General features: G+C 41.5%; 1 protein-coding gene across 1 annotated transcript in view; it reads right to left on the bottom strand.

Annotated features, from left to right (window-relative positions):
- Positions 1-24,598, bottom strand: part of LOC142933824 (choline transporter-like protein 5-A) — a 63,810-nt gene that overhangs the window by 15,033 nt on the left and 24,179 nt on the right. Inside the window, exons 2-9 of the mRNA XM_076078068.1 lie at positions 22,857-22,905; positions 19,475-19,548; positions 12,547-12,631; positions 6,719-6,803; positions 4,628-4,756; positions 3,754-3,814; positions 3,350-3,473; positions 2,147-2,230 (exon numbers count right to left, since the gene is read on the bottom strand). Of these exons, the coding sequence (XP_075934183.1) occupies positions 2,147-2,230; positions 3,350-3,473; positions 3,754-3,814; positions 4,628-4,756; positions 6,719-6,803; positions 12,547-12,631; positions 19,475-19,548; positions 22,857-22,905 (691 nt within the window). The remainder of the gene's footprint in view (positions 1-2,146; positions 2,231-3,349; positions 3,474-3,753; positions 3,815-4,627; positions 4,757-6,718; positions 6,804-12,546; positions 12,632-19,474; positions 19,549-22,856; positions 22,906-24,598) is intronic.

Here is a 24,598-nt window from a genome sequence, read left to right on the forward strand (position 1 = left end):
TGCGGCTGCAGCAGTAAAACAGGCGCTGCACCAGACCGTCTTGGTGAAGAGGGAGCTGAGCCGGAAGGCAAAGCTCTCAATTTACTGGTCGGTCTACGTTCCTATCCTCACCTATGGTCACGAACTCTGGGTCGTGACCGAAAGGACAAGGTCGCGGCTACAAGCGGCTGAAATGAGTTTCCTCCGTAGGGTGGCCGGGCTCAGCCTTAGAGATAGAGTAAGGAGCTCGGTCATCAGGAGGGAGCTTGGAGTCGAGCCGCTACTCCTTCACGTCGAAAGGAGTCAGCTGAGGTGGTTCGGGCATCTAATTAGGATGCCTCCTGGAGGTTTTCCAGGCACGTCCAACTGGGAGGAGACCCCGGGGAAGACCCAGAACACACTGGAGGGATCCCCCAGTATGAACTGGAACATGTTGCGGGGGAGAGGGAAGTCTGGGTCAGCCTGCTTGGCCTGCTGCCACCGCGACCCGACCCCGGATAAGTGGAGGAAAATGGATGGATAGATGGATATACAGGAGATTGTTTTCACTTGAAGTGTGAAATAAAATAGCTTGAGAAGACGCTGAATGAAGAAGCCACACGTTTGCCTGTCTTATTATTTCCTGTTTTTCTCAGTCATAAATCTGTTATCAGGCTTTAACTTCAAGCTGGGACCTGTAACATGTACACAACCGCTATTTATAGGTAGGTTCTGATGAGACATCTCTTTGGAAAGCTACGATTCTTGTGATTCGATTTATGCAAACCATTTCAAGATACAATCACAACAGCAGGTACACTCAACGCCTCTGTCAGACCACCAACCCACAAACAAGCAGTTACAAAATCGAGGCAACTCACCGATGAAGCTTTATAGAAGTCTACCTCTCGATAATATTCCAACAAAAATGGTCTTGTTACATTGTCAAAGGTCCAGACGATCCAATCCAGTAAAATATTTAGTCCAAAACACATTATTACATCCATAAATACCCATGGACTGCTGTTGCATCATTTCAAATTAGCCGGCAGATATGCCTAACTATCTATGTATTTTCGAACGTAACTTCAGTTTGCATGCAAACTCTGTGTCTCAAAATGACAGCTGCACTCTGACCTTTTGATTGACACCTCATTTGACCTATTAGGAGCTTCCTTGTCCTGTCCACAGCCTACAATAGCCAACAAGAGTCCGTGTTGAATGAAAGTGCCTGCCCCTCTTCTTTCGTGTAACGCTCGAGCCAATTGCAACTGATTGTATAGCCAATAAAATTTCGAAAACAATGATATGCAGCTTCAGGGGGTGGATTTAGAGGCAGAACGTGGAAGTCGCCTGCGAAACCGCGAGTCAGGTCGCTGTGTCTGTGCGATAAATGCAAAGTGTGGTTTTGGAGAATTTAGGAGAGTAAATAATGGTGAAATAACTTATAGATAACTGTATTTAGACAAAAATAAGCTATAGTTTTAATTATGAATACACATTTCTACACAGCCTAGGTATGTTACCATGGTAATCATGGGTTCCCAAATGTCTTTTTTTTGGAAAGCGCCTAGACATACCCTTAGTAAAACATGTGTAAAATATTAATTTTCTGTGGTATTGTTATAAAATTTGAACTTGGACTAGGTAAGGCTTCATGCTGCGGTCCCATTGTGTTTTCTAGCTAATAAGTTCCAGCTATAGTCATCTGCAGGCATCTGTTTGCAAAAGAATATTCAGGCGGAAATAAAAACCTTCTACTTCAGTGTGTTCAAACTTCTATTACTCAATACCAGTAGCACTTACAGTGATTCTGTTGGGGAAGAAACTTCAGAGTGTTACCTTTCAAAAGAGACCAAAACCATGCATGTACTCCAAATGGTTCAAGAACAGCTTTCAATTTACTTTGGGTATGCCTTGGATAGGCGTTTTAGGCTCATTTTACTGGAGTGGTAACATTAATAATGAACCGTCAAATAATAATGAATCAAGTAAATGTGCATGTTATTTAGTAGGTAAGTGATGGTGACAACAACAAACTGCTGATCAGGAACGTTTTCAAAACTTAGCATAGCTGCTACTGATACTTGTTCATGTCTAGACACAACTAGCTGTGAGGCTAAACGGTAGCTAAATATCTTTGAGTCACGTGTTGTGGCTTTTCTGTGTGTGCTGTTTGTGTAGTTACATGAGTATCCACGCCCATGACTTGACGTAATCCTCCAGGATCTTCATGCCCAGCTCCTTAGTGTCCACTAGTCCTGTTATACCCCTGTATGGAGGAGAGGGGGGGAGGAGTTATTTGAGCAGAAATGAAGCAGAGTAAGAAAACAGAGACCGGTTCTTTCAATGTTACATCAGAGACAAAGACAAAGACACTAAGATACAGAGAAATGCCAGGTTTGTAGGATCTTTGTCCATCAGCCAGATGCTAACACTTGACTATACACATTTCAATCCCAGGTCTTGATGAGCTATTGTTCTGTATATAGCTTAAATAAAAAATAAAAAATTTCTAATGAAACTACGACGGCCTATTAGGGCAAATGTAGAAAAAAATGTAATACATAATCAAAATTAGGTAGCAGGGGAAGGGGGGAATATTCAGAGAAAAAACAAAGTCATACAAGAAAAAACTGACAAATTTACATTTTGATTTACAGATATGCAATGCCTTTCCTATAGCACTTCCTATATTCAGAGTCTTGTGTTTTTCTTTTAAATTTATGACTGCAATCTCAGAGAATATGCAAGTTTTTTCTTGTAAATTTACGACTATAATCTCGGAAACAATTTTTTTGTTGTTTCTATTGCCCTACACGCCATCATATGAAATATCCCCTCACTGCCACACTCAAAGTCTGACATTCATTTTTGCAGATAATATCTAAACATGTAGAAGTTAAAATAGAAACTAGCAGAAAAACATATGAAGGTAAGTCACCCTCTTGTAATGGTAAATGGACTGTACTTGTATAGCGCTTTTCTAGTCTTTCCGACCACTCAAAGCGCTTTCACACTACTTGTCATCATTCACCCATTCACACACTGATGGCAGGCTAAGTGCCACCTGCCTATCGGACTAACTCATTCATATACCGCAGTGGCGGGCCGAAGATGTTCATAGTTACAGCCTTAAAAATGAATAATAGCTGTGGTGCCACAATGTGGTTATAAGGTGGTATTTCAGCTGCAGGACAGCAGTGAAGGCCCAGGTATAAAATGCACGGCCCGCCACTGATATACCGTAGGCACAGCTACGGTGGAGGGGAGGGAAAAGTGTCGGTTGGACGAAGTGCAGTTAGTTCGTTAGTGCTGTTGAGTGATCTTTGACAAGTGGACACAGCAGAAGACAGACATGAAAAACAAGAAGTAGTAGAAGTTACAGTACTTGGCAGCATGTTGGAGTTCAGTTACACTACGAGCCATTTCCAGAGCGTCTTTAAAGCTGGTTCTGTTCGCTACAGTCACAGTCCCATTCTGAGTGATGAAGTCTGGTAGACATCTCTGGAGAACTGCCACACACACACACACACACACACACACATGCATCGTGGCTTTCCACTGACTAATATCCACAATTCAACTGATTATCCACTCCATCTATTATGTAAATAAAATGGGATTTATATGATGAGCCCATTGACACGTTATTTTTTTATGACTTTGGTCTGCGAAAAAAACATCTAATTTGACTTATACAACCTACTTTAAAATTGAAGCATTGACAAAACTAGTTAACTTTAGGTAGGATGTGGGAGGGGGGGGGGGGGGGGGGGGGTATCTCATCCTTACATGGTCTACTGGGTACAATCATGGAGGGACAGTCCTCATCTCGTAGAACCTGAGATACTGGCTGGAAGAAACAGCGGAGAGACAGGAGGGTTACAATGACAGCCTGTATGAGAGTTCTGGTTCTTGGTGAAGACTTTTGGTCAGCACACACACAAAGTTAGTTTGAACTTTGGAAAAGGGGGAATTCAGGTTTCATCAAGATGTATTCGAGATGTATTTGAGAGTCCGATACTGGACTGCACCCATGGACTGTATATGAGAAGTGGATGTAGTCACCGTGACGTCACCCATTGGTTTGTGGACTATGATTTTGAAGCCTTAAGTTCAGCATTTTTGACGTTGCCATCTTGGTCTTCCATCAATTTAAAATACATACTCGTATGTATTACGTAAGTTACTATGAGCCACAATGGAAGCATTTGGCTGAAAGTCACCAGATAAACATGGTCACTCATGAAACTGAAACACCTGTTACTCTGAAACGGTTGTGATCCTTTTTAGAATTCTGTAGAACTTGGGTCCGCTGTTGGAATGTTGATTCTGACAAGCGAACACTTAACAACCAGACATTCTGATGCTGGTAAACCTTTTAATTCAATGTTTAAAGCTCGGTTAGACATCTGGATGGCTGAGGCAAAACGCCACTTCTGTTGCCGACATGCATACAAATGTTTAAAGACGCCGGCTTTAAAAGGTCCATTAGGCGTTTGGCTTCACTTTTTAGCCCCTTGGCAATACCTTAAGATTCTGTCTATTAAAGTTTCAAGCAGGATCCTCTTTGACCCTCACAATACTGGTCTTCACCTAATCACAGCTTATCAAACCACATCAAGTACTCTAGTAATAAATGTATACAATGCGTCAGTGTTGGTACCTTGTCAGGGTTATTAAAGCCAGGCTTGCAGAACTGTCTGTAATATTCCCAGTAACTCCTGCTGAGTTTGTGTTGCAGCTGCATCTCAGTGTAGGTGGCAAACTTGTCCGGGCACTTTGACACACACATCTGGAAGAAAATGCACACTGACATTACGTTTGTGATTTGATAGACTACTGTTAATGGACATGTGGATCTAACCTTCATCAATGCCAACGCAAAGTTGCAGTCAGCTAGTAAACATCAATCTCAGTTACAAATACTTTTTTTTATTAACAACTGCAATCTTGTCTAAGTTAATAAGCACTAGACAATATGTGGCACTTTTTGTAACCCTAACCCGTACGCCGTGACCACCGCACTCTCACTTCCAACTCGTCAAATACCAACGATTGGTCAGTGCCCCTCGTCGTGTGATATCAACCAGACTTTTACCCGTGTGTTTTATACCTGGGCCTTCAGTGAACCACCTCCTAATAACCTCATTATGACGCCAGCATGATGGGATGCTTCGTCATTAATGGAGAATACATAGAGTCAAAATCAATGTAATTAACACAATGACAAGAACAAACTCACAAGAACCAGTCACATATATGACAACAAAGCATGTAGAATAACATAAAACCCAAATAACACGATTCATCAGGCCTCTGCACATTCCAGCAAAACTGCGGCACGAAAACACGCATTCATCCACACACTCAAGAGCACCATTCAAATATTATTCACATCAGAGAGAACAATATTAACCATATCATAAAAACGACACGATATAAAAATGAACACAGTAGTAACACTACTGTAGATGTAAAAACACAAAAGCAGTTCACTTACCAAAGCTGCTGTTCACTTAAAGACAAAGTCCATCCTCCTTTCTTTGATTACAAAGAGTTCAATGACACGGTCGTACAGAACATCGGTGCGGTTCAGTTCCAGTAAGAAGTCTTTCTCGATTCATGGACGCCAGTGAAGACAGTCGAGCCTCCCCAGTTGTATTTCTTGAATACGTTTTAATGCGTTTGAGGGCTGAAAATGTCCCCTCGACAGAGGCAGCAGATATTGGGAACATGTCTAAATACTAAAAATGTAATGTCACGTAAAAACGTCTTACATATCTTTAAACTTTAACTCTTACTACTACAAAGTTCTGCTAGCTAACTTCACAACAGTCACGCTAGCCCACTGACCAATCAAGCCGCACGTTAATGATGACGTACTTGTAGGCCAGCTAGAAGCTCTGACACGTCAAAGAATACGCCCAACATGTCAAACTAAAGAGCTGATTGGTTGAAGACTATGACAATCAACAATATCGTCCCCATTTATTTCTGCAAAGAGATTCACTTCTGAAGGCCTCGGGCAGATTTTTTTTTGGAGAGCGAAATCTGATTGGATAAAAGCTCTACTTAAAAGCGCAACTGAGGAAGACAGTAGCTGTGCAATGAGATAATAAGTTAATGGGAAAAATATTTAGAATGCATGTAGTGTATTTATGAAAAATAATGAAATTATAAAATAGCTATAATTTTGTGATTTTGTCAGGGCCAGCAGAGAAGGCCTTGCTGCTTTTACCTAACTCCAATGTAAACCCATCTGTTATGACATAAAGAATTATTAGATGCTGAGAGCAATGACAGTATAATAAGCGAGAGAGTCAGTGTAAGGATGGGCAGATGGATAGGTCAAACAAACACAGGACTTTCACCCAGGAGATCGCTGTGAAACTTAGCCAATGTTTGCTTCTTTTACATTTGTTATGTAACTTACATTCTTAGCTAACATCGCATATTTAAGTTATGTAACAAGTATACTTATTTCAAGTAACCAGCAAACTTATTTTACTTAACAAACATTACTTATTTTTACCCCAATCACAATCTGTTCTCAAAGGCTAGAGGGAAACATAGAGTGTCACAGTTTGAAGCGTAGGACCTCTGAGCAAACATCTACATTTGACGAGTTGGAAGTGAGAATGTATTCAATTCAATATATCTCAGTGTTGTTCTAAACTGACACGATAAATGCATAGCAGCAGGCGTAAGATAAAGTGATGCTGTGTTACTGCAGCAGTCGTAGTAAATGGAGTACCTGCGTTGTGGGGCACTGCAGGTTGATGAGTATAGCCGGGTTGGCACATTTCAAGATGTTGAAATAGAATAGGATGGGTTTCTTCCTGCAAAAAAAAAAAATCAAAATCACACAGATAGTGCACATTTCTCCAGTGTGCACTTCTTTTCCAGTTAGTGATTTCATGTTCCAGAATGCCTTGAAGCAAAGAGTAAAGATTGTTGGGTCGAAGTGCATTGGTCCCTGTTGCTCTATTTACTTCAATTATGAAATTCTGAAATCCTTTCAGTAGCTACACCTCACTAACTTGTATTTGCAGCTGTCCGTTGTTCAAACCAACAGATTTAGCATTTTTACTGCAGATCCTAAAGCTTTTAAAAATGATGGATGCAGCTCTATTTCCATTTGATGGAATGGTGGTGAAAACATAACCGTTGAGTCTTGGGTTTGAATATATTTCACTAAGTGTAAGAGTCGACTATCTTTATTGCTGGTCTGCGCTTGGGTCCTTCCCCTGCTGCCTGCTCGACAAAACTGTGACAGTTGGTGCAACATGCTGTATTTGACAGCCCATACTGACTATATTGATCATACTGTGAGTGTAGAAACTGGAATATCCACGGGGGGAAGTGGTTTCCTGGAGATGTACGTAAAATGAAGATGACTCATGACCTGCTCTCACACTAAGCTCTAACCACACTGCAACTATCTGAGTGTAACGTTGCACCTTCTTAGTTAAGAACACCAGCCACAAAAACTAAATAAAGTAACCACATTACTCCTCAACCCTCTTTCCAAGCCTTCATTAAGTATTTTATTCCGTAGATTTCTTTTTTCATGCCAATCACTTCAGTTGTTAGAACTGTATTTGGTCTTGTATTTGTGTAAGTTTAATACCCTCTTCTGTGCATACACAACTCATAGGGTCGTCCTTCAATCAGAGGATCGGCGGTTCGATCTAGTCGCATGTTGACGTGTCCTTGAGCAAGACACTTAACCCCAAAATGACTCCCGTGCCTACGGTGTGTGAATGAGTTAGTCTGATAGGCAGGTGGCCCCTAGCCCCAGCTATCATTACCTCTGATGTCCATTAAAGGCAAATAAACATCAATAAATCTGCTAAGAAATCATTGAAAAGACGCTCCTTAAGATTCCAGAATTTGACTGAGAATCATCACATTTTCTATTTTTCTTCAGTGTCAAAGTAATCCAGTGATAGTGTAGTAGAGGGATATGCATATGTATGTACATGCATGTGTGAGGGAGTGAACCTAAAGAATCAAGACAAGGTTTAAAAATGTTAATGTCAGTGGGCTCCTCTTCTGTGTCACATATTGTTTGTATGATATGAATAAACAGACAGAACAGAACTCGTCAGCATGTAGCAACAATGAATGACCAGTAGATGGCAGCACACACAAGAAAAGCATCCTGTGTGTTGGTCTCAGCCACTCATCCCACTGAATCCTCTGAGACTGACAGACACATCCTCTCATCATTCTCCTGCAGCCTGCTCAGGTACATGCTATCATTCACCGAACTAGTTTAATAATAACAGCCTTCGGTATCCCATAATCCTTTGCACAGTATTCCTTTGAATTGTTAAATGGAGCCTGGTGATGTTATTCAGACAGATACAGATAAATGGAAGTTTTATGGAAACAGTATATCTAGCTACAAAACGGGTAGCTCAAACCAAGCAATCAGATTGGTTCATAGCCATGATAAAGTATCTACATACCATGATATCTAACTCCTATTACAGTATCACCCAGCGGCTGAGAATGTTATTTTTGACACTAATGTTAGCTAGCTGCTGCCTCTGTAGCACAAAGACTGAAACTATCTGACGCAGGTTTTGACACCAGATAGATAAGGCTTTAAGTAGACGCAAATGTAAAAACTCTCTCTGGAGATTTTGGCAACCAACACTCTGACAGGGACAGGAGAAAGTGAAGCAACATCCCAAAACCAAGCAACACATCTCCACCCGACAAATAAAGACGAGCCTTGTACAAGTAGTTATCAAAGTCATCGTCATCGACGCTGGTCAGTTTCTCAGTTGCTGCACAATAACTGGCAACATACACATTTTGTAAATACATAATAATGAACAATAATTACATCAAAATAATGATAAAGAAATATGCTAGCTGCTAATTTTATTGTGAACATAATTAGATAGTAATACAAAAATGACTTGGATTGTAATGTGTCTATAACTTTCATATTGCCATTCTGAGCTCACTGCTGACTGCGATATGTTGTGATTATATCACAGCTACGCATCAGGCCAAACAACGCCCCTGAGCTGTGATAACCACAACATGAAATATATTCACCGACAGTATCAAGGCTACATGAATATTACATAAAAAAGTACAGAAAGCTGAATAGAGATGATGATGGGATCTAAAGGAGTATAAACCTACACCCACCATAATAAAGAACTCAATAAAGGCCTCCCAGTAAATAGCCATCATACTAAATGTATAAGACACGTGATATACCACCCCGGTACAAACACAAATATATAAACCAACAGGGCCATGTTATCTACACACTGTCACAGTGTAGGAAAGCACATTGCTATCGGCAGATAAGTGACAACTTTGTTCGGATCATTTTCTGTAACCAGTGTAGCATGAAAGCACGGTGGGACCATCGAGCTAATTCCACCGTGCTTTCATGCTACACTGGTTACAGAAAATGATCCCAACAGCAGGCCATTCTTTCTTCTCTCTAATAGTTTTGCCTTTTTCAGTGCAGCAGCCATTATGAATGAGAAGGTTAGCCGAAGGCTACGCTAAACTACTTGCAACATTTTCTCTCCATCTCCATCATGGCTAGAGCCTCAAATCACAGTGTATCATCTTAAATGTATCAAAAATATGTGTCCAATATGTTGGGGATATAATGGAGTTATGTCAATATATATACATTAGAACATCTATGATTGTGCGCATTACAAGGGAACAAGAGCTGAATGTTATTTCTAGACGTTGTTAGACAGGTTGGAGTGTTTTGCGAAATTGTGATGGCCCTACACGGAATGCCCTGGTTATTAGGTGTTAACAAGCACCTTAAAAACAACAAATAAAAAATTTAGAAAAACAAAAATGAAATCGAGAGAAACATAGGGAGCTGTGACTCTTGTAAAATTGTACCTGTTGCATAGACATGTTTCTGTTGTCACACACCCTCTGCGCACGGACGTGTGGGTGGGGGTGCACACACACACACACACACACACACACTCACGTTCGTGAGGCTATCCAGGTGGCGATTTCTTGGTGATTGGGTTAATGACCTACTTTCGTGACACAGTGACCCAGAGTTGTGACCCACTTTCAGGGGGACAGGTGGAGGTGAAGTGATGTTTGCACAGCTGCACTCACGTTATTGGCATTCTGCCTTAAGCACCGGTGCCTGATCACATCTCGGCACTCACGTGAGCTACTTATTATCCTTTATGGTTACTTTAAGCTTCGGGTGGGGTCATTGGACCGTGTCTGCATTCCTGCCCCTTAATGCGTAAGCATCCCTTAAGGACATAGGCGCAATTTACGCAAATGGGAACATATATATAAGAATACCCTGGTATTAATCTTACGCTGGGCAAAAAAGGTGTATTATGTTTTATATCATGTATTGTTTGGATTATCATGTATCCCTGTACCCGGTTGGAACATACGCTGAATACGCATGTATATGTATCTGAATATTATCATCAATCAGTGAGCAAGGTGTGTCATGTGTCCTGAGTACCAGCAGATGTCATTGTTGACATATAAATTTGACCTGGATGGACAGTATGTTCATCCATGTATGACTAAATTTAAGGGGGGTTAACATGACGCTGTCATGACCCACAGGGGAGTATAAATATTCTCGGTTTTAAAGGATCGGGGCTTAGTCGGGGGAAAATTCCACCAGGTCTGAACCTGCGCTGGGTTAATCTTTAACTTTTTACAAATCTCTGGACATTTGAAAACAGCCTGCTCACTGAGGGTTCAGGGGTTTTTAAATTCTTTGTTGATTTTTATATTTTTATGTTAATAATTTTTTCTCTGTATTTGGACCAAAAGAATATACTTTGAATTGGACAAAAATAAATAAGTAACAATTTAACTTTTTGCGACCGACTCTTTTTCTTCATCTGTCTTGGGAACTCAAAGAGGAGAGGTCTCCTCCGATTAGGAGACTCTCCCAGCCCCTGTGGTAAGTTGACGGAGCTCCAGCACGGCACACGACTGATGCATACTTTATGCGCACACACATCTACACATACTAGCATCCGTTTTCTATAGTTAAGAGAGACCAGGGGAAGTCCCGCTTGAGTTTGAAAGAGCTTTATATCTGTTGGGCTCTGAGCAGGGAAGAACACATTTTAAAAGACTTTATAAAACCGACGGCTATTCGAGCAACCGATTATACTATTTAGTATATCAATGTTTGGCGATTTGGAAAAGAAAGCAAACGAGCTATCGATCGTGCTTTTGTTGGCGATTTATTACTATTTAGTGCAATCGGCTACCGGGATAAGTTTCTCTTAAGCGGAGGCAATGGAGGCAAATCAGGGAGAAGTGAGCGGGAGCCACTCTCCCTCAGGTCAGGTGAGCGAGTCACATAGAGAGAGAACTGAACTCTGCCTCTCTTCCCCTTCTCGCAGTCTCTTGCTGCAACAGGGGCGCTCGCAGGGGGCGACCGGACAGCGGGGCACGAGTCCCGTGGATCCGGGGTCACCCTGGCGGCAGCTCGGGTCTGCCCGTCGTCGGCGAGGTCCTCTCAGTTCGCTCATACACTGCTGAGGGATCCTCGTTCCACTTTTGTTCATTTCAAACAAAAGGCCTCCTATTTATTTATTGCTTTTTATTTTTTGATAAATACATTTTTTTTGAGAAAAAATAATTTTTTAATAAATAAAATTAAGAAAGCGTGCGGGGGCACCGCGCGCTACAACGTGAAGGTCATCGGAATTTGATGGATTATTTCTACATTCATGTACAGACTTAGAACCCTTCTGGGCTGTAAACAAGCACACAATGACATCACTGTCAGTCTGTGAGGATCTTCAATGTGTGCACGTGTGTTCACAAACAGCTCATATTGCACTCGAAAAACAAGGCAAGTAATTGTAAAAAGAATAATCTCCTGAGCCTCTTCAGTTCACGCTCTGCAACGATTCTATGATATTGGCAGCATGAACAACGTGTTGTTCTGTGTCGTAGGTCTTTCTGTTCGTTGTGACTGGTATTCTCTGTGATGGATGCAACTTCAAATGTAGCGATGTGCAATACTTGAAAAAAAAGTCCTGAATAGAAGAAAAGTTATGAATTTTTGAAATATGGAAATTAAAAAGTACAAGTACACACACACACAACATGACTTTGTTACGGTAATACAAATGAATGTAATTAGTTAAGCGGCAAAATGTTACAAGTAGGGATGAGATCATGCTTCCAAAGGTTCTCCAAAGACATTCTCACTGATGGGACCAACCACAGTGTGCGTCCTATCAGCACTGTCCCACATTGATATCATCACATGATGCAAGGTACATGTGTGTTTTTTTCTTTTCTTGTTCGTTGGTAAGTTCTTTAGCTGCAATAACTTTCCAAGTTTATCTTACACACAATAATTAGGTTAAAAATAATTTCCATATTTTTTCCATAACAATGCTGTCAACAGATAAAATAAATTATGATTAACCAATATGTTCCAATGTTTTCAGGCAAATATGCAACATAAATAAACACTGAAGTAAGATCATTTGAGTGACTACATGTGAACGTGTGGGGGACTGTAGGTGTAAAGGGATCTGTGTGTAGAGTGTAACAGTGACTTACGTGTTGGAAGTCCCCGTCTGACCACAGAACTGGCCATAGCTGTCTGTTGGATGGAGCACCTTCCTGGGGTCCCCATGTAACCAGGCTGGACGACACAGACAGACAAGACGGACAGATCATTCACTGTAGCAGAGAAACAGTATGGATATACGTATATATAGATATAGATATTAAAGCTACTAAAAGACCTTAAACTATTCGTAGCTTTGCGAAGAAAAATCTTTTTTAGCTGTCGAAATCCATCTACCCCTGATGTACAACACAACAGAGAGGCACGAAGACATCCAGTAGCCATGGGAGGAATCTGTGTGTGTGTGTGTGTGTGTGTGTTTGCTTATTTTCAATCATCCGTCATCCCTCTGTGCCAAAACAGTGCCGTGGCATAAAATTAGAAGAATAAATCTCAATACTGTGATTTACTGTACTAGGTTTTGAGTTCCTGCACTTGGTTTGTCTTTGCCTAAGTCATTAGTATTACTGTTATCTTCTAGTTTGTACTAGTATGCTCGTATGAACCTCATTACTACAGTGCATTACAACATAATCTGTATGTTGTCCTTAAGCATTACATCATTGCTGAAGCTATGACTCGTTTGAAACATGAAATCAATGTAAAATGTAAAATAAATATGTAATACAAAGTGATTTTAAAGGTGCAATATGTAATGTCTGGCCACCAGGGGGCGGCAACTCACCTCTACTACTATAGGTCCATACAAACTAAATCTACAGTCATAAGTTATAAAAAAACAAAACAACTACTAACTAGCAGCAGAGGGCAAGACATCGAGAAACGACTCCTATTTTAGTTGTATATACCAATCTAATGTCATTTGATATGCATAAAGATGCATTTAAAAGTTGATCAAGTGGTGCTCCAAAGTTATTCTCAAATAAAGGCCAGGGTCGTTTTTCCCCTCAGTTGCAGAGAGAACTTCAGTAGGCCTTTATTTGGGACCAGCTGATACAAGTGAACAGCCTTCGTTTTCTGAATGTTTGAAACTGAAATTGTGGCCAGATGTTACACATTATACCTTTAAAGAGATACGACCGTTCTCTTTTGTGCAGATGCTGGTCGGCATTTGCACCTGTGCCTCAAGCTAACTGTTTCAATCCTTTTTTTTTCATATTTTTGGAAAGGAAGAAGTATTCAAAAAAATGAACAGGTGCATATCGTTTGACAGCCCGGTTTTGTGTTGTTTCTATGCTAGTGGTGGATTGGAGAAGTTGACTATCCTTTCTACACAAAGGAATTAGCTTGTGTTGAAAACCTGCCTTTCCTCACTAGTAAACCGTCTCATCATTGTGACATTCATATATCTACAGCGCAGTGGTTGGTGTAGTTAATGACAATGAAGAGAGTGAAGAGAAAGGAGATTGTGTTCATACTGTGTGTGTGTGTGTGAGTGTGAGTGTGTGTGTGGCTCTGAAAATAAGGATGGATGAGACAAAAAAGAGATGGGGGCTAAGTACAAGGTGCAGACGGTGCATGCGAGAGAAAGAGAGAGAGAAAGAGAGAGAGGGTGATGTCATCGGGAATGATGTCATCAGTGTTTGGTAGTAGCAGAGTGGAGTGGAGTGATTCTTTGTGTAAGAGTGTGTGCACACACACTATGGTGTGGTGTGACGGCTCGTGTGGTTATTGCATGCATGTCTGTGTGTACAGTGGGATTTGTGGATTCATGCCCTCCTTATAGGGTGATGTCACTTGTAGCCAGTAGCCCCCAGTAACACACGCACACATTTGAGAGGTAGTGGCAATAAGAGCCCCATCTATAGGAGCAGGAATAGGAGTGGTAGTAGGAATAGCACTAGCAGCTCAAGCAAAAGCATCAATAGATTGAAATAGTACTAGCACGTATGTATCACCAGGCAATTCTGGCTCTAACAGCCTTTTAAACCTTTGACTGTTATCATCATAGACTGATAGAAGAAGTGGACGTTGTCATTGTGATGGTGTAATGATCGCAAAAGTCTGCCTTTGGGTACGGCAATAATGAATGGCGAACCTATGAGTTATTGTCCTTCACATATTTAAAAGTGCTGTATTTATGAATGCTATTAGTTGCCTGTAATGATTAACAGAGGATATGAATAGGGTCTGGTATTGTTATTAGTTTAGTTGATCTGGTTTGTATTAATGGTGACAAGGGGGAGTGACGCGAGAGGAGAAGGTGCGCGCCGACAGGGGAAGCCGTCGGTGTTTAGTGGACTCGGAGAGAACGATTTGCCGGTGACTGCTCAGCAACGGACCAGAAAGGAACTTTCCTGGGATTACAAAGCGGGACTCTGCACGGGGATTCGGCACGGACTAGAGCGGGAGCCTCACGATTGTTTTGTTTTGCTGCATCCCGTATGCCGAATGAATTTGATTTATATTATATTGTGTTATATTTAACTGGCTGTGTGGTTTCTTTTGTGTCTGATGTGGTCTGTCCTCATAGTGAATAATAGTGTGTTTTCTGTACCTTCAACTGTTACGCAGTCAGATGTAGTGTCTGTATACCTGACCAATTCAGATCCGCCCGTGCCCTTTCATTTTAGCGTATGTACTTTTCCCTTTTTGGGTTCATATAATTAGGTGAATTGTTACAACGGGACCCGTTGGTTTGTGGACTGAAGTTTTGAATCATGAAGTTTGTTATTTTGGCCGTCGCCTCCTTGTTGTTTGCAACCAGTAGGGACACTAGAGGGTGGACCAAAATGTTACAACTAACTTTTAATGAACTGAAAACACACTGTGAAAGGACAACACCGTGGTAGAGACATGTCAATCACAAAGTAGCCCCGCCCTAAAGCATCCCCTGCTTTATGGTCTGTGTGACTCTAAATGGACCATAATGTACTAAATGAACATCATGCTGTATTGAAGAAGACTTGAAACTAGAGATTGAGACCATAAACTCATGTTACAATGTTTACTGAGGTAATAAATCAAGAGAGAAGTAGAGTCACTTTCTCATCGACTTCTATACAACCAGAGGAGTTGCCCCCTGGTGGACAGTAGAGAGAATGCAGCTTTAAAGCTCTTCAATATTGGCTCCACTTTTCAGAGGTTGCTGCCATCCATCCATCCATCCATTTTCCACCGCTTATCCGGGGTCGGGTCGCGGTGGCAGCAGGGCAAGCAGGCCGACCCAGACCTCCCTCTCACCGGCAACATGTTCCAGCTCATTCTGGGGGATCCCGAGGCGTTCCCAGGCCAGCTGGGAGATGTAATCTCTCCAGCGTGTTCTGGGTCTTCCCCGGGGTCTCTTCCCAGTTGGACGTGCCTGGAAAACCTCCAGTGGGAGTCGTCCAGGAGGCATCCTAATTAGATGCCCGAACCACCTCAGCTGACTCCTTTCGACGCGAAGGAGTAGCGGCTCGACTCCAAGCTCCCTCCTGATGACCGAGCTCCTTACCCTATCTCTAAGGCTGAGCCCGGCCACCCTACGGAGGAAACTCATTTCGGCCGCTTGTAGCCGCGACCTTGTCCTTTCGGTCACGACCCAGAGTTCGTGACCATAGGTGAGGGTAGGAACGTTCCCGCTCCATCTTACCCTCACTCGTGAACAAGACCCCGAGATACTTGAACTCCTTCGCTTGAGGTAGGCACTCCGTCCCCACCTGGAGGGAGCAATCCACCGGTTTCCGGCAGAGCACCATGGCCTCAGATTTGGAGGTGCTAACTCTCATCCCCGCCGCTTCACACTCGGCTGCAAACCGTCCCAGTGAATGCTGGAGGTCACGATCCGAGGAGGCTAACAGGACCACATCATCTGCAAATAGCAGAGAGGCGATCCCGAGACCCCCGAAACTGACGTTCTCCGCCCCCAGGCTGCGCCTAGATATCCTGTCCATGAAAATCACGAACAGGACCCAAAGGGCAGCCCTGGCGGAGGCCAACACCCACCGGGAACGTGTCTGACTTATTGCCGAGAATGCGGACACAGCTCCTACTGCAGTCGTACAGAGACCGGATCGCCCGTTGTAACGGGTCCGGCACCCCATACTCCCGCATCACCCCCCACAAGATCCCCCGAGGGACCCGGTCGAAAGCCTGGGCAAACTCCCAGAGCCCCTCCAGTAGTCTTGCGAGGGTAAAGAGCTGGTCCACTGTTCCACGGCCGGGACGGAATCCGCACTGCTCCTCTTGAATCTGAAGTTCGACAAGCGGTCGGAGCCTCCTTTCCAGCACCCTGGCATAAGCCTTCCCCGGGAGGCTGAGTAGTGTGATACCCCGGTAATTCGAGCACACTCTCCGGTCCCCCTTTTTGAAGATGGGAACCACCACCCCGGTCTGCCATTCCATGGGCACTGATTGGTGGCCATTGGTGCCCAGCACAGGTTGCTGCCTGGTTATTAAACATCTAAATGTATGCCATCAGTTCTGTCCCTGATGGTTTACATCAGCTGTTTCAGATACTTTGCATATTGAAAAGACAAATTCCACTCAATTATTGAATAGTTGGGCCATTTTTGCACATAAATATAAAATAAAGTAAGAAATGAACTCAGCACCAGGATGTGAAAGCTCCCAGTGATCTCACCATTGGGTGATATCATACTAGTAAATGGGATTTAGGGGCTGCCTGTTGGGACACAGATGATGTCATACTCCTCCACTGCTGAAGCAGAAGCTCTGCCTGCTGCTTTACAGTATCGTAGAGTTCGTCGTTTTCTGTATTTAAAGCGTGTTTCTGTATTTGTTTGTAATTGGTTTAGTACGAGATTGACAATGTGTTTTCTGTATAGATTGATTTCTGTATTTGGTTGTGTTTTCTTTTGAATGCATGTGTTTTTTAAAGTGGCTGTAATTTGAGCTTTCAGGGCAACTGTAGCTTCAATAGGAAAACCTTGGATAATGTAAGCTACTGTAGCTTTAAAAGTGTCTGAACAGTATCAGAGTAAGCAAAGACTGTGCTTTATATGGAGCTGTGCTCCAGAACATCAAATGCTTCAATTCAGCTTCCCCCTCGACTTCCTGCTGTGACTTCTGGGGCTGCTGAACATTTGGCAACAAAGAGATTTCTGTTGTGATTTCTGCTGGCTTATTGTCTCCTCCACGGCCTCGGTTTCTCACACCTCGCTCTATCTCTCAGATAAGCCAGCAGTGTGCTGTCTCTCCCTCTACACTTTATCTCTTTCTTTTCCCAATGTCTCTCCTTTCATCTCCTCCTCTGAACCACCGGCCAGTTAAACAATCAATGTGATCAGGGCACGGACATAGAGGACATAAGTCAGGGAAACAGTTGAAAACCAATTGTTCGGGAAGACAGAGATAATGACAGAAGCGGAGAAATTCTACATGAAGCAACAATCATCTGGTCCATAACTTCAGAGGCACTGCATTAGAATATGTAATATGAGAACAGAGTTTGCAAGCTAGAAAACTTAAACAGTGGTCCAAAATAGGCTAAAAAGCTCGGTGATGATTCTCTCTGGGTTCATCACTACGGAACACCTTTCCCATTACACACGGTGCTTTTGATACATTGTTGATAGAATGCAAAGACTGTATATAAGAAGTGGAAGTAGTCACTGTGACGTCCCAATGAACTACTGTTTTTGAAGCCCCCTAGTTCGGAATTGTTGCCGTCACCATCTTGTTTTTTTGGCAACCAGAAGCGACAGGAGAGGAGAAGTAAAACAGAACGCTGAATAAGACATTTTTAGGCGTACAAAATATTACAGTTAATTAAAAAACTTTCATAAACTGAGAACACACTGTGTTGTCATTTAATTAGACACATTCACAACTAAAACACTGAAATACCACACACACAATTAATAATCACATGCACTCAGAATGCACCTGTGAAAACACCTGTCTCCAATTAGATCACTTAGAAAACAAAGCTTGAACACTTTCAACAGGATTCAGGTTTACTCTGGTGTGAACAACAATGGAGGCTCATTGTGGAGAGTTAGAGGACTGTAATTATAATAAGCTGTATTTAGTTTAGAGTACAATACAGTAATATGTTCATATCATCTTTGTATTGAATTGTATCTGATACTGTATGAGTATTGAAAATGAACACATTTCCTTTGTGTTCATAGTCTATACTGCATGCTACACATGAAAAAGCCTCTCTAGATAAAAGTGTTTTATACTAGGCACATCAGTGTGCAGTCGGCATGTGCAAATAGCTATTTATTTTGTGTCTGTGTGTTGTGATAAAAAGAGTTTAATATAGTTTTGAATGAAGGGTTTGTTCTTGTAAGAGATGTAGATGGGTCAAACAAACACAGGCCGCTGTTTGTGTCCTGAGAAATGAATGTCATTCCTAAATCGAGCTAAGTGGTTTTGTTGGCTCAACCTAACTTCGTGTGAAGTGTATTTTTGCGATTGCAAAACAATACATTTTTGTTTTGTTTTTGTTCTCATTAACAAAAACGACAGAACAACGACATTCGCGATCAATTAACTTGTGGACTAGTAGCGGCCGGACGTTGAACATAAGAAGGAAGAAATGAGCAGGCAACTAGTGTAGACAAACACAAACACATTACCAACAGACCCCTCCAAAGTTAAACACCAAGCTCCCCCACAAAGGAATATCCCAATAGTTGAATAATGAGCTCCCGCCCTTGCAGTGTGTGAGTGAATCACTGAGAGAACGTCTCACCTAGAGGTCCGCAGAGCACCACCGACTGTCCTACATGACTGAATAGGGAGTTGTTGTTTTTCGCTGCATGCAAACACACACACACACACACACACACACACACACACGCACACACACATACAAACACAGCATCGTCGTGTGTGTGGCTAATATTTTGAGAGATCAAGAAAAAACAGAGATTGTCGGTGTGTGTTTATTCACCAGACAATGCACTGCAAGAAGAGACTGATCAAAGACGCTTTCTCCCACACTCACTGGGGGTGTGTGTGTTCGTGTGTGTGTGTGTGTGTGTGTGTGTGTGTAGACTGACTCACCCACTATCCCCAGGGCCACATATGAGAGGATGACAATGATGAAGATCAAACAACATAAGATATCAGTGCAGCTTCTGAAAAGACAGAAAATAAGGCGTCAACCACAGCAGCCATATTCACAAAACAGCTTATACAACTGTAACTTTTGGAATAATATTCTTCATACAATATACTATACAGATTTTGATACAACTTTGACTCTCGTTGAAAATCATCATGAGGCAAACGTAGTGTTTAGATAAGAACATGTGATACATATGCTGCTACTGTGAAGAATGTGTTTCTCTATTCTTTAATGATTTGTGTCTCTGGCTCTGGTGAGGGCAAGATAAAGAAACAAAGAGAGCTCAGAGTTTAATGAAGAAGAGCTTATTCCTCTCTAGGAAAGGAGCGAGGGAGAAGTTATAGATGGAGCACCAGGGAACAACTGCGGATTTCCTCCCAGTCGCACAGCTGAAAAGATGCAATTATAGATCAAAATTACACGTGTGTGTGTGTTTGTGAGAATGTGTGTGTTGTGTGTGTGAAAGCTAATTACTGCGAGGACTGAAGTCAGATTTCTGGTTGATGTGGGGAAAACTAGTTTCATTCCGCTACAGATTGATTAACCAGAAATTAGCTTCATTTGAGACCTCCAAACACGATGTGTAACGGACATTTTCAAATATTCTGGTGTCATCGTCATTGTTAGTGTTCTTCTGTCTGAAATGCTCCATTTTAGCACCTGTCTCTTTAAGATCGCAGAAGCCCAGTTTGCTCTGATTAGTCAGCATTTTCCATATCTCTGTTGTAGTCGTCTTCACATCGTACCTGCAGCCGCGGACTCAGTGTGTAGCGTCACTTCCACCGGTGACAGTATAGCTGTGACATCACCACCTCAACCAAGTCCTGAGGGCTCGTTTAAAGGGTTCTGAATATGGGCTGGGTGCTTTTCTCCGTATACGCGGAGGGTTTGGATACTTTCACAGTATCTATATAGCACCTAGACCTGCTTTATAATTGAAAAAGAGACATGGCAATCTCACTTTCTACAATATGGGACCTTGTAATCTGTCTATCACAAGTCCTTAAACCTAAAAATGTGAGTCTTGTACATCATTGGGTGGGATGATATAAATACCATCTATGAGCCTGTGATGTCTCAGGTACAACCATACACTTATGTCCTCCATTAAATCATCTTACTATTAGACAACTTCACAGTGCAAGACATTGAGACTTGGTCTTCATAGTCCAATGTCTCTATGGTCTCTCTTTGGAAAAAGACACCATGTCAACATGGACATCCTGTCGTGTCTTTCTCAGTGAGGAAAGGTGTTCTTGTCACTGTTACATTATCTGTTGAATAACTTGAAAGGGCCACAGTGACCTTTGATGACAGGGAAGGTTGAGACTGTCCAGGCGTAAAGATGTCTCAATTTCTTGAGACATGGTTGTTTTGTTGACTGGATTTTGGTGTTTAGAGCAGAAGAGCCATACACGCCTCTCTTTGTGACATTGTTTCCTGAGTTCTTAGTGCCGCCGCGATTAGTCTGCCTAATTGACTGAAAATGCATTGACTTATATGTTAAATTAATCTTTTGTCTTTGGAGCTGCTGAATACACTCATAAAGCCATAAAGCTGTCTGTCTGCTACCCTAAAAATTCTATTGAAAAAGGTTTTGAAGGGAAAACGGACGCTTTCTAAGCTGCTGCCAGCGGAGTTCCATCCCCCCTCCCCCGGCAGTGTACTCTGAGTATGTAACAAAATGAACACAAATGGTGCCAACTCAACATTATTGCCAATGGCTACATTTACATGCACTTATTCTTATTAAAGAAAGACAACAACAATATTCTTACTAAGATGTTTACATGGCTAATGAAAATGAATATTCCACCAATATTTCTGTTCAAATGCAGCCGTGCATATTCCGATGAGCTGCTAGCGAACACAGCCTCCTTCTTTCACACCTTCAACCAACTTCTTTAAAAGGTCGGCGTTGCGATATTTGTGCATACCCAAAAACCTGTTGATGTCCATTTTTTCCTAATGTTTACTAATAGGTGTGTGTTCTCCTTCCAACCAGAAATGTGGGCTTTTCTTTTAGGCATGCATCCCTGTGGTAAACCCCTAAAGCAGGGCTGTCAAACTCAAGGCCCGTGGGCCGAATCCGGCCCGCCACGTCATTGTATGTGGCCCGCGAATCCGCCAGCAAAAAAAAAGAAAATTGTTTAAAAAAAAAAATGTTTTAAATTGAAAGACTTGATAGACTTGATAATAAAAATATCCCCATAGTCGAAGTTATGAGATAGAAAGTCAAAATGATGAGATAGAAAGTCATAACTATGAGATACTTAAACACACAGTCACAGAAGCAGCTCTTTGGCTGGTTACTGTACACTTGACATGAAATGTATTGTGAGTACATTGAAGACTACTTTAAACGTGGCTTTACAACAGATGAAACACTTCACGTGGGATTGTGCAAACGCACCCTTGAAAGGATTTTAAGCATTGAACAAAATTATTGTATTAACTTGTTTGATATTTGTCTTTGCTATTTTCTTTAATAGTTTGATCTTTGATAGAGTAATGTGGGTTTCTTAACCCTAAATTAAAAGGATTTAAGTTATAATAACACAAATGTGGTTAAATATATTTATACATTTATATAACTGCATGTACAATATGTACACTTGAATAAACAATAATCAAATGCAGAGACAGTTATTTACCAATATGTTAGGAGTAGTTACAGTTATACAGTCTTACATTTACAACCGGCCCTTTGAGGCCGTGATGCTGATGTGGCCCAGAGTGAAGATGAGTTTGACACCCCTGCTCTAAAGCAATTGTTATGCATATATCAAATGCGCTATGTACAAAGACAGCTCCTAAAACCCGAATAATATCAGCATATCCCTCATGTCTTAATGTAAGATGATACATTCAGAACAAGGCATAATAGGGCCACACATGTGTGAATGCAGGCGAGTGACACCTGCCGAGGTGATATAGAAATTGAGAGCTCACCAAAGGTGAAATCTATGCAAAAAAGAGTAATTTTCTCATAGACTTCTATACAACCAGAGGAGTCGCCCCCTGATGGACATTAGAGAGAATTCAGCTTTAAGGCAGTTGCCGCCTGGTTGTTATGCACAATTATGTTATTTACTGACTGAAAAGAGGACCAGGAAGAAGAGATTTAGCTGTTTTGCCATTACTTAGCTTTATCCTGGAGTATCCTGGAAATACTAGTGAAGACACAGTGTTATAATATTGGATGGCTTAGTGTGGGCATATACCGTATATTCATATATACATACATACTTTAGGACAGACTATAAAGAATAATGCATCGCTTCTGCTTTGCATGTAAAGATGGAAGTATGGAGTTACCTCCTGTGGACTGGACCTCTGAAGGAAGGATCAAACTTGTGTGGTTCTCCTGGAAGAAGAAAAAGGAGAGCAAAATAGTGAACAGGTGCTGAGACTTTCATGAAAGTATTTCCTTATTAATATCTCCGCCTGGAGATAATGAGATCGGTCATGTAGTGTGCGTGAGAGGGGGCGTGCGTGCATGCCTCTCTGTGTCTGTCCACGGCTAATCTCACAAACTGCTGCAAAATGTTTTGGGTCCTCATTTATGGCCACATGACACACCTGGCAAAGATATGCACCTTACTGTGTGCACCTTTCTCCTGTTGTTAATCCCTCCATTAGGAACCCTGAAAATCCCACCAGTGACACCTCAAATCCTGCTGCCAGCAAATCAATTTAATGTTGCTATGGCAACTCTCTGACAACCATAAGGAAGGGCTAAGTCAACTTCTCTTCACTGTGAAATGAGTCGTCTTCGTCCTTACTGTGTGTATTGTGTGAGTAAATGAATATGGAACACCATACAACTAGGGTACTTGTAATTGTAATTGAGCATAAATAAAACCGTAACATAATAATAATAATTGGAGAAAAGTTTACATTAGTTGAGGTGAAAGAGTTAAAAAAAGAGGATCAAAGCTAATCGAAAAAACAAAGCGATTGCCATTTAAAGGTGCCCTTTGGAGTTTCATGTTGCCATCCAGTGTTCTTCATCAAGGCACATTGTATTGCTGTGATATGTGTGTATCCTTGAGATCTAAAACACAAGTTGAGAGCATTTCCTTTCTCATAAAGGCTGTGAAAAGCCTGTTTATTGTGTTTTGAGCATTCAGGCATTTTTCACCTTTATTAGATGGTTGTCACCGCAGAGGACAGACAGGAAATAAGGAAGGAGAGACAGACTTGCACATCCATGGAGCAATAAAGTGTTGAATATTAAATACATCATTAATATTGTTTATTATTTCACATTGTGAGAGTAGAGACAGAGTAAATCAGAGTTACCTTCATAGCGTTGACTTTATGAATGCTCAAGTCAATGAGAGCTACCTAACAACGCTAACACTGTTTATTGGGAAATGAAATAAAAAGCAGAAAAGGGGCATTTTAAAATAAAACGTCTGTCACAAAAATTATATAGCCTATAATTCAGTTATAATGAAATGCAATGATGAAATAACGTTTCATGATAATGACTTTTAATAATTTCTTTAATTCTCTCTTGGTTTATTTATATGGTTAAAACAGTTAATTCATGTGATAGTTTATTTGTGTTTTATATTCATTCAATGTTGAACATTTGGGGGTTCATTATGTAAAATGATATGCATGCTTTTGTTGTCGGCCGTCTGTATTAATAATAAATAATATCAACAACTCAAGACTTACACTTAGTCAAAAGCTGAAGTTAAATTGAAGTTATATACTGCATCTGTATGTATAATGCAGGATACTTGGTGACACCAGCAGCCTTTTTGGACGTGCAAACACCGTGCATAATGTGATGTGTGGTGCTATGAGACTTCCTTTGGACAGCTGAGGTTTACAGCTGAACATGTAAATGAGACTGTCGTTTATTCTCTCTCTTCTCTCTTTCAGAACCTTTTTCCCACCTCCTTCGCAGAGACGCTGAGTGTTCTTGAAGATGAAGATATGGAAATGAGACGATGCTTGTCAAGATTTAAACATCAGCTGCATCATACTTCATAGTTACACACACACACACACACACACACATCAGTAATAACGTGCACACTAAC

This window comes from Anarhichas minor, unplaced genomic scaffold, assembly GCF_050575085.1.
Source record: "Anarhichas minor isolate MPS153535 unplaced genomic scaffold, ASM5057508v1 ptg000006l, whole genome shotgun sequence".
NCBI classification, from domain to species: Eukaryota; Metazoa; Chordata; class Actinopteri; order Perciformes; family Anarhichadidae; genus Anarhichas; species Anarhichas minor.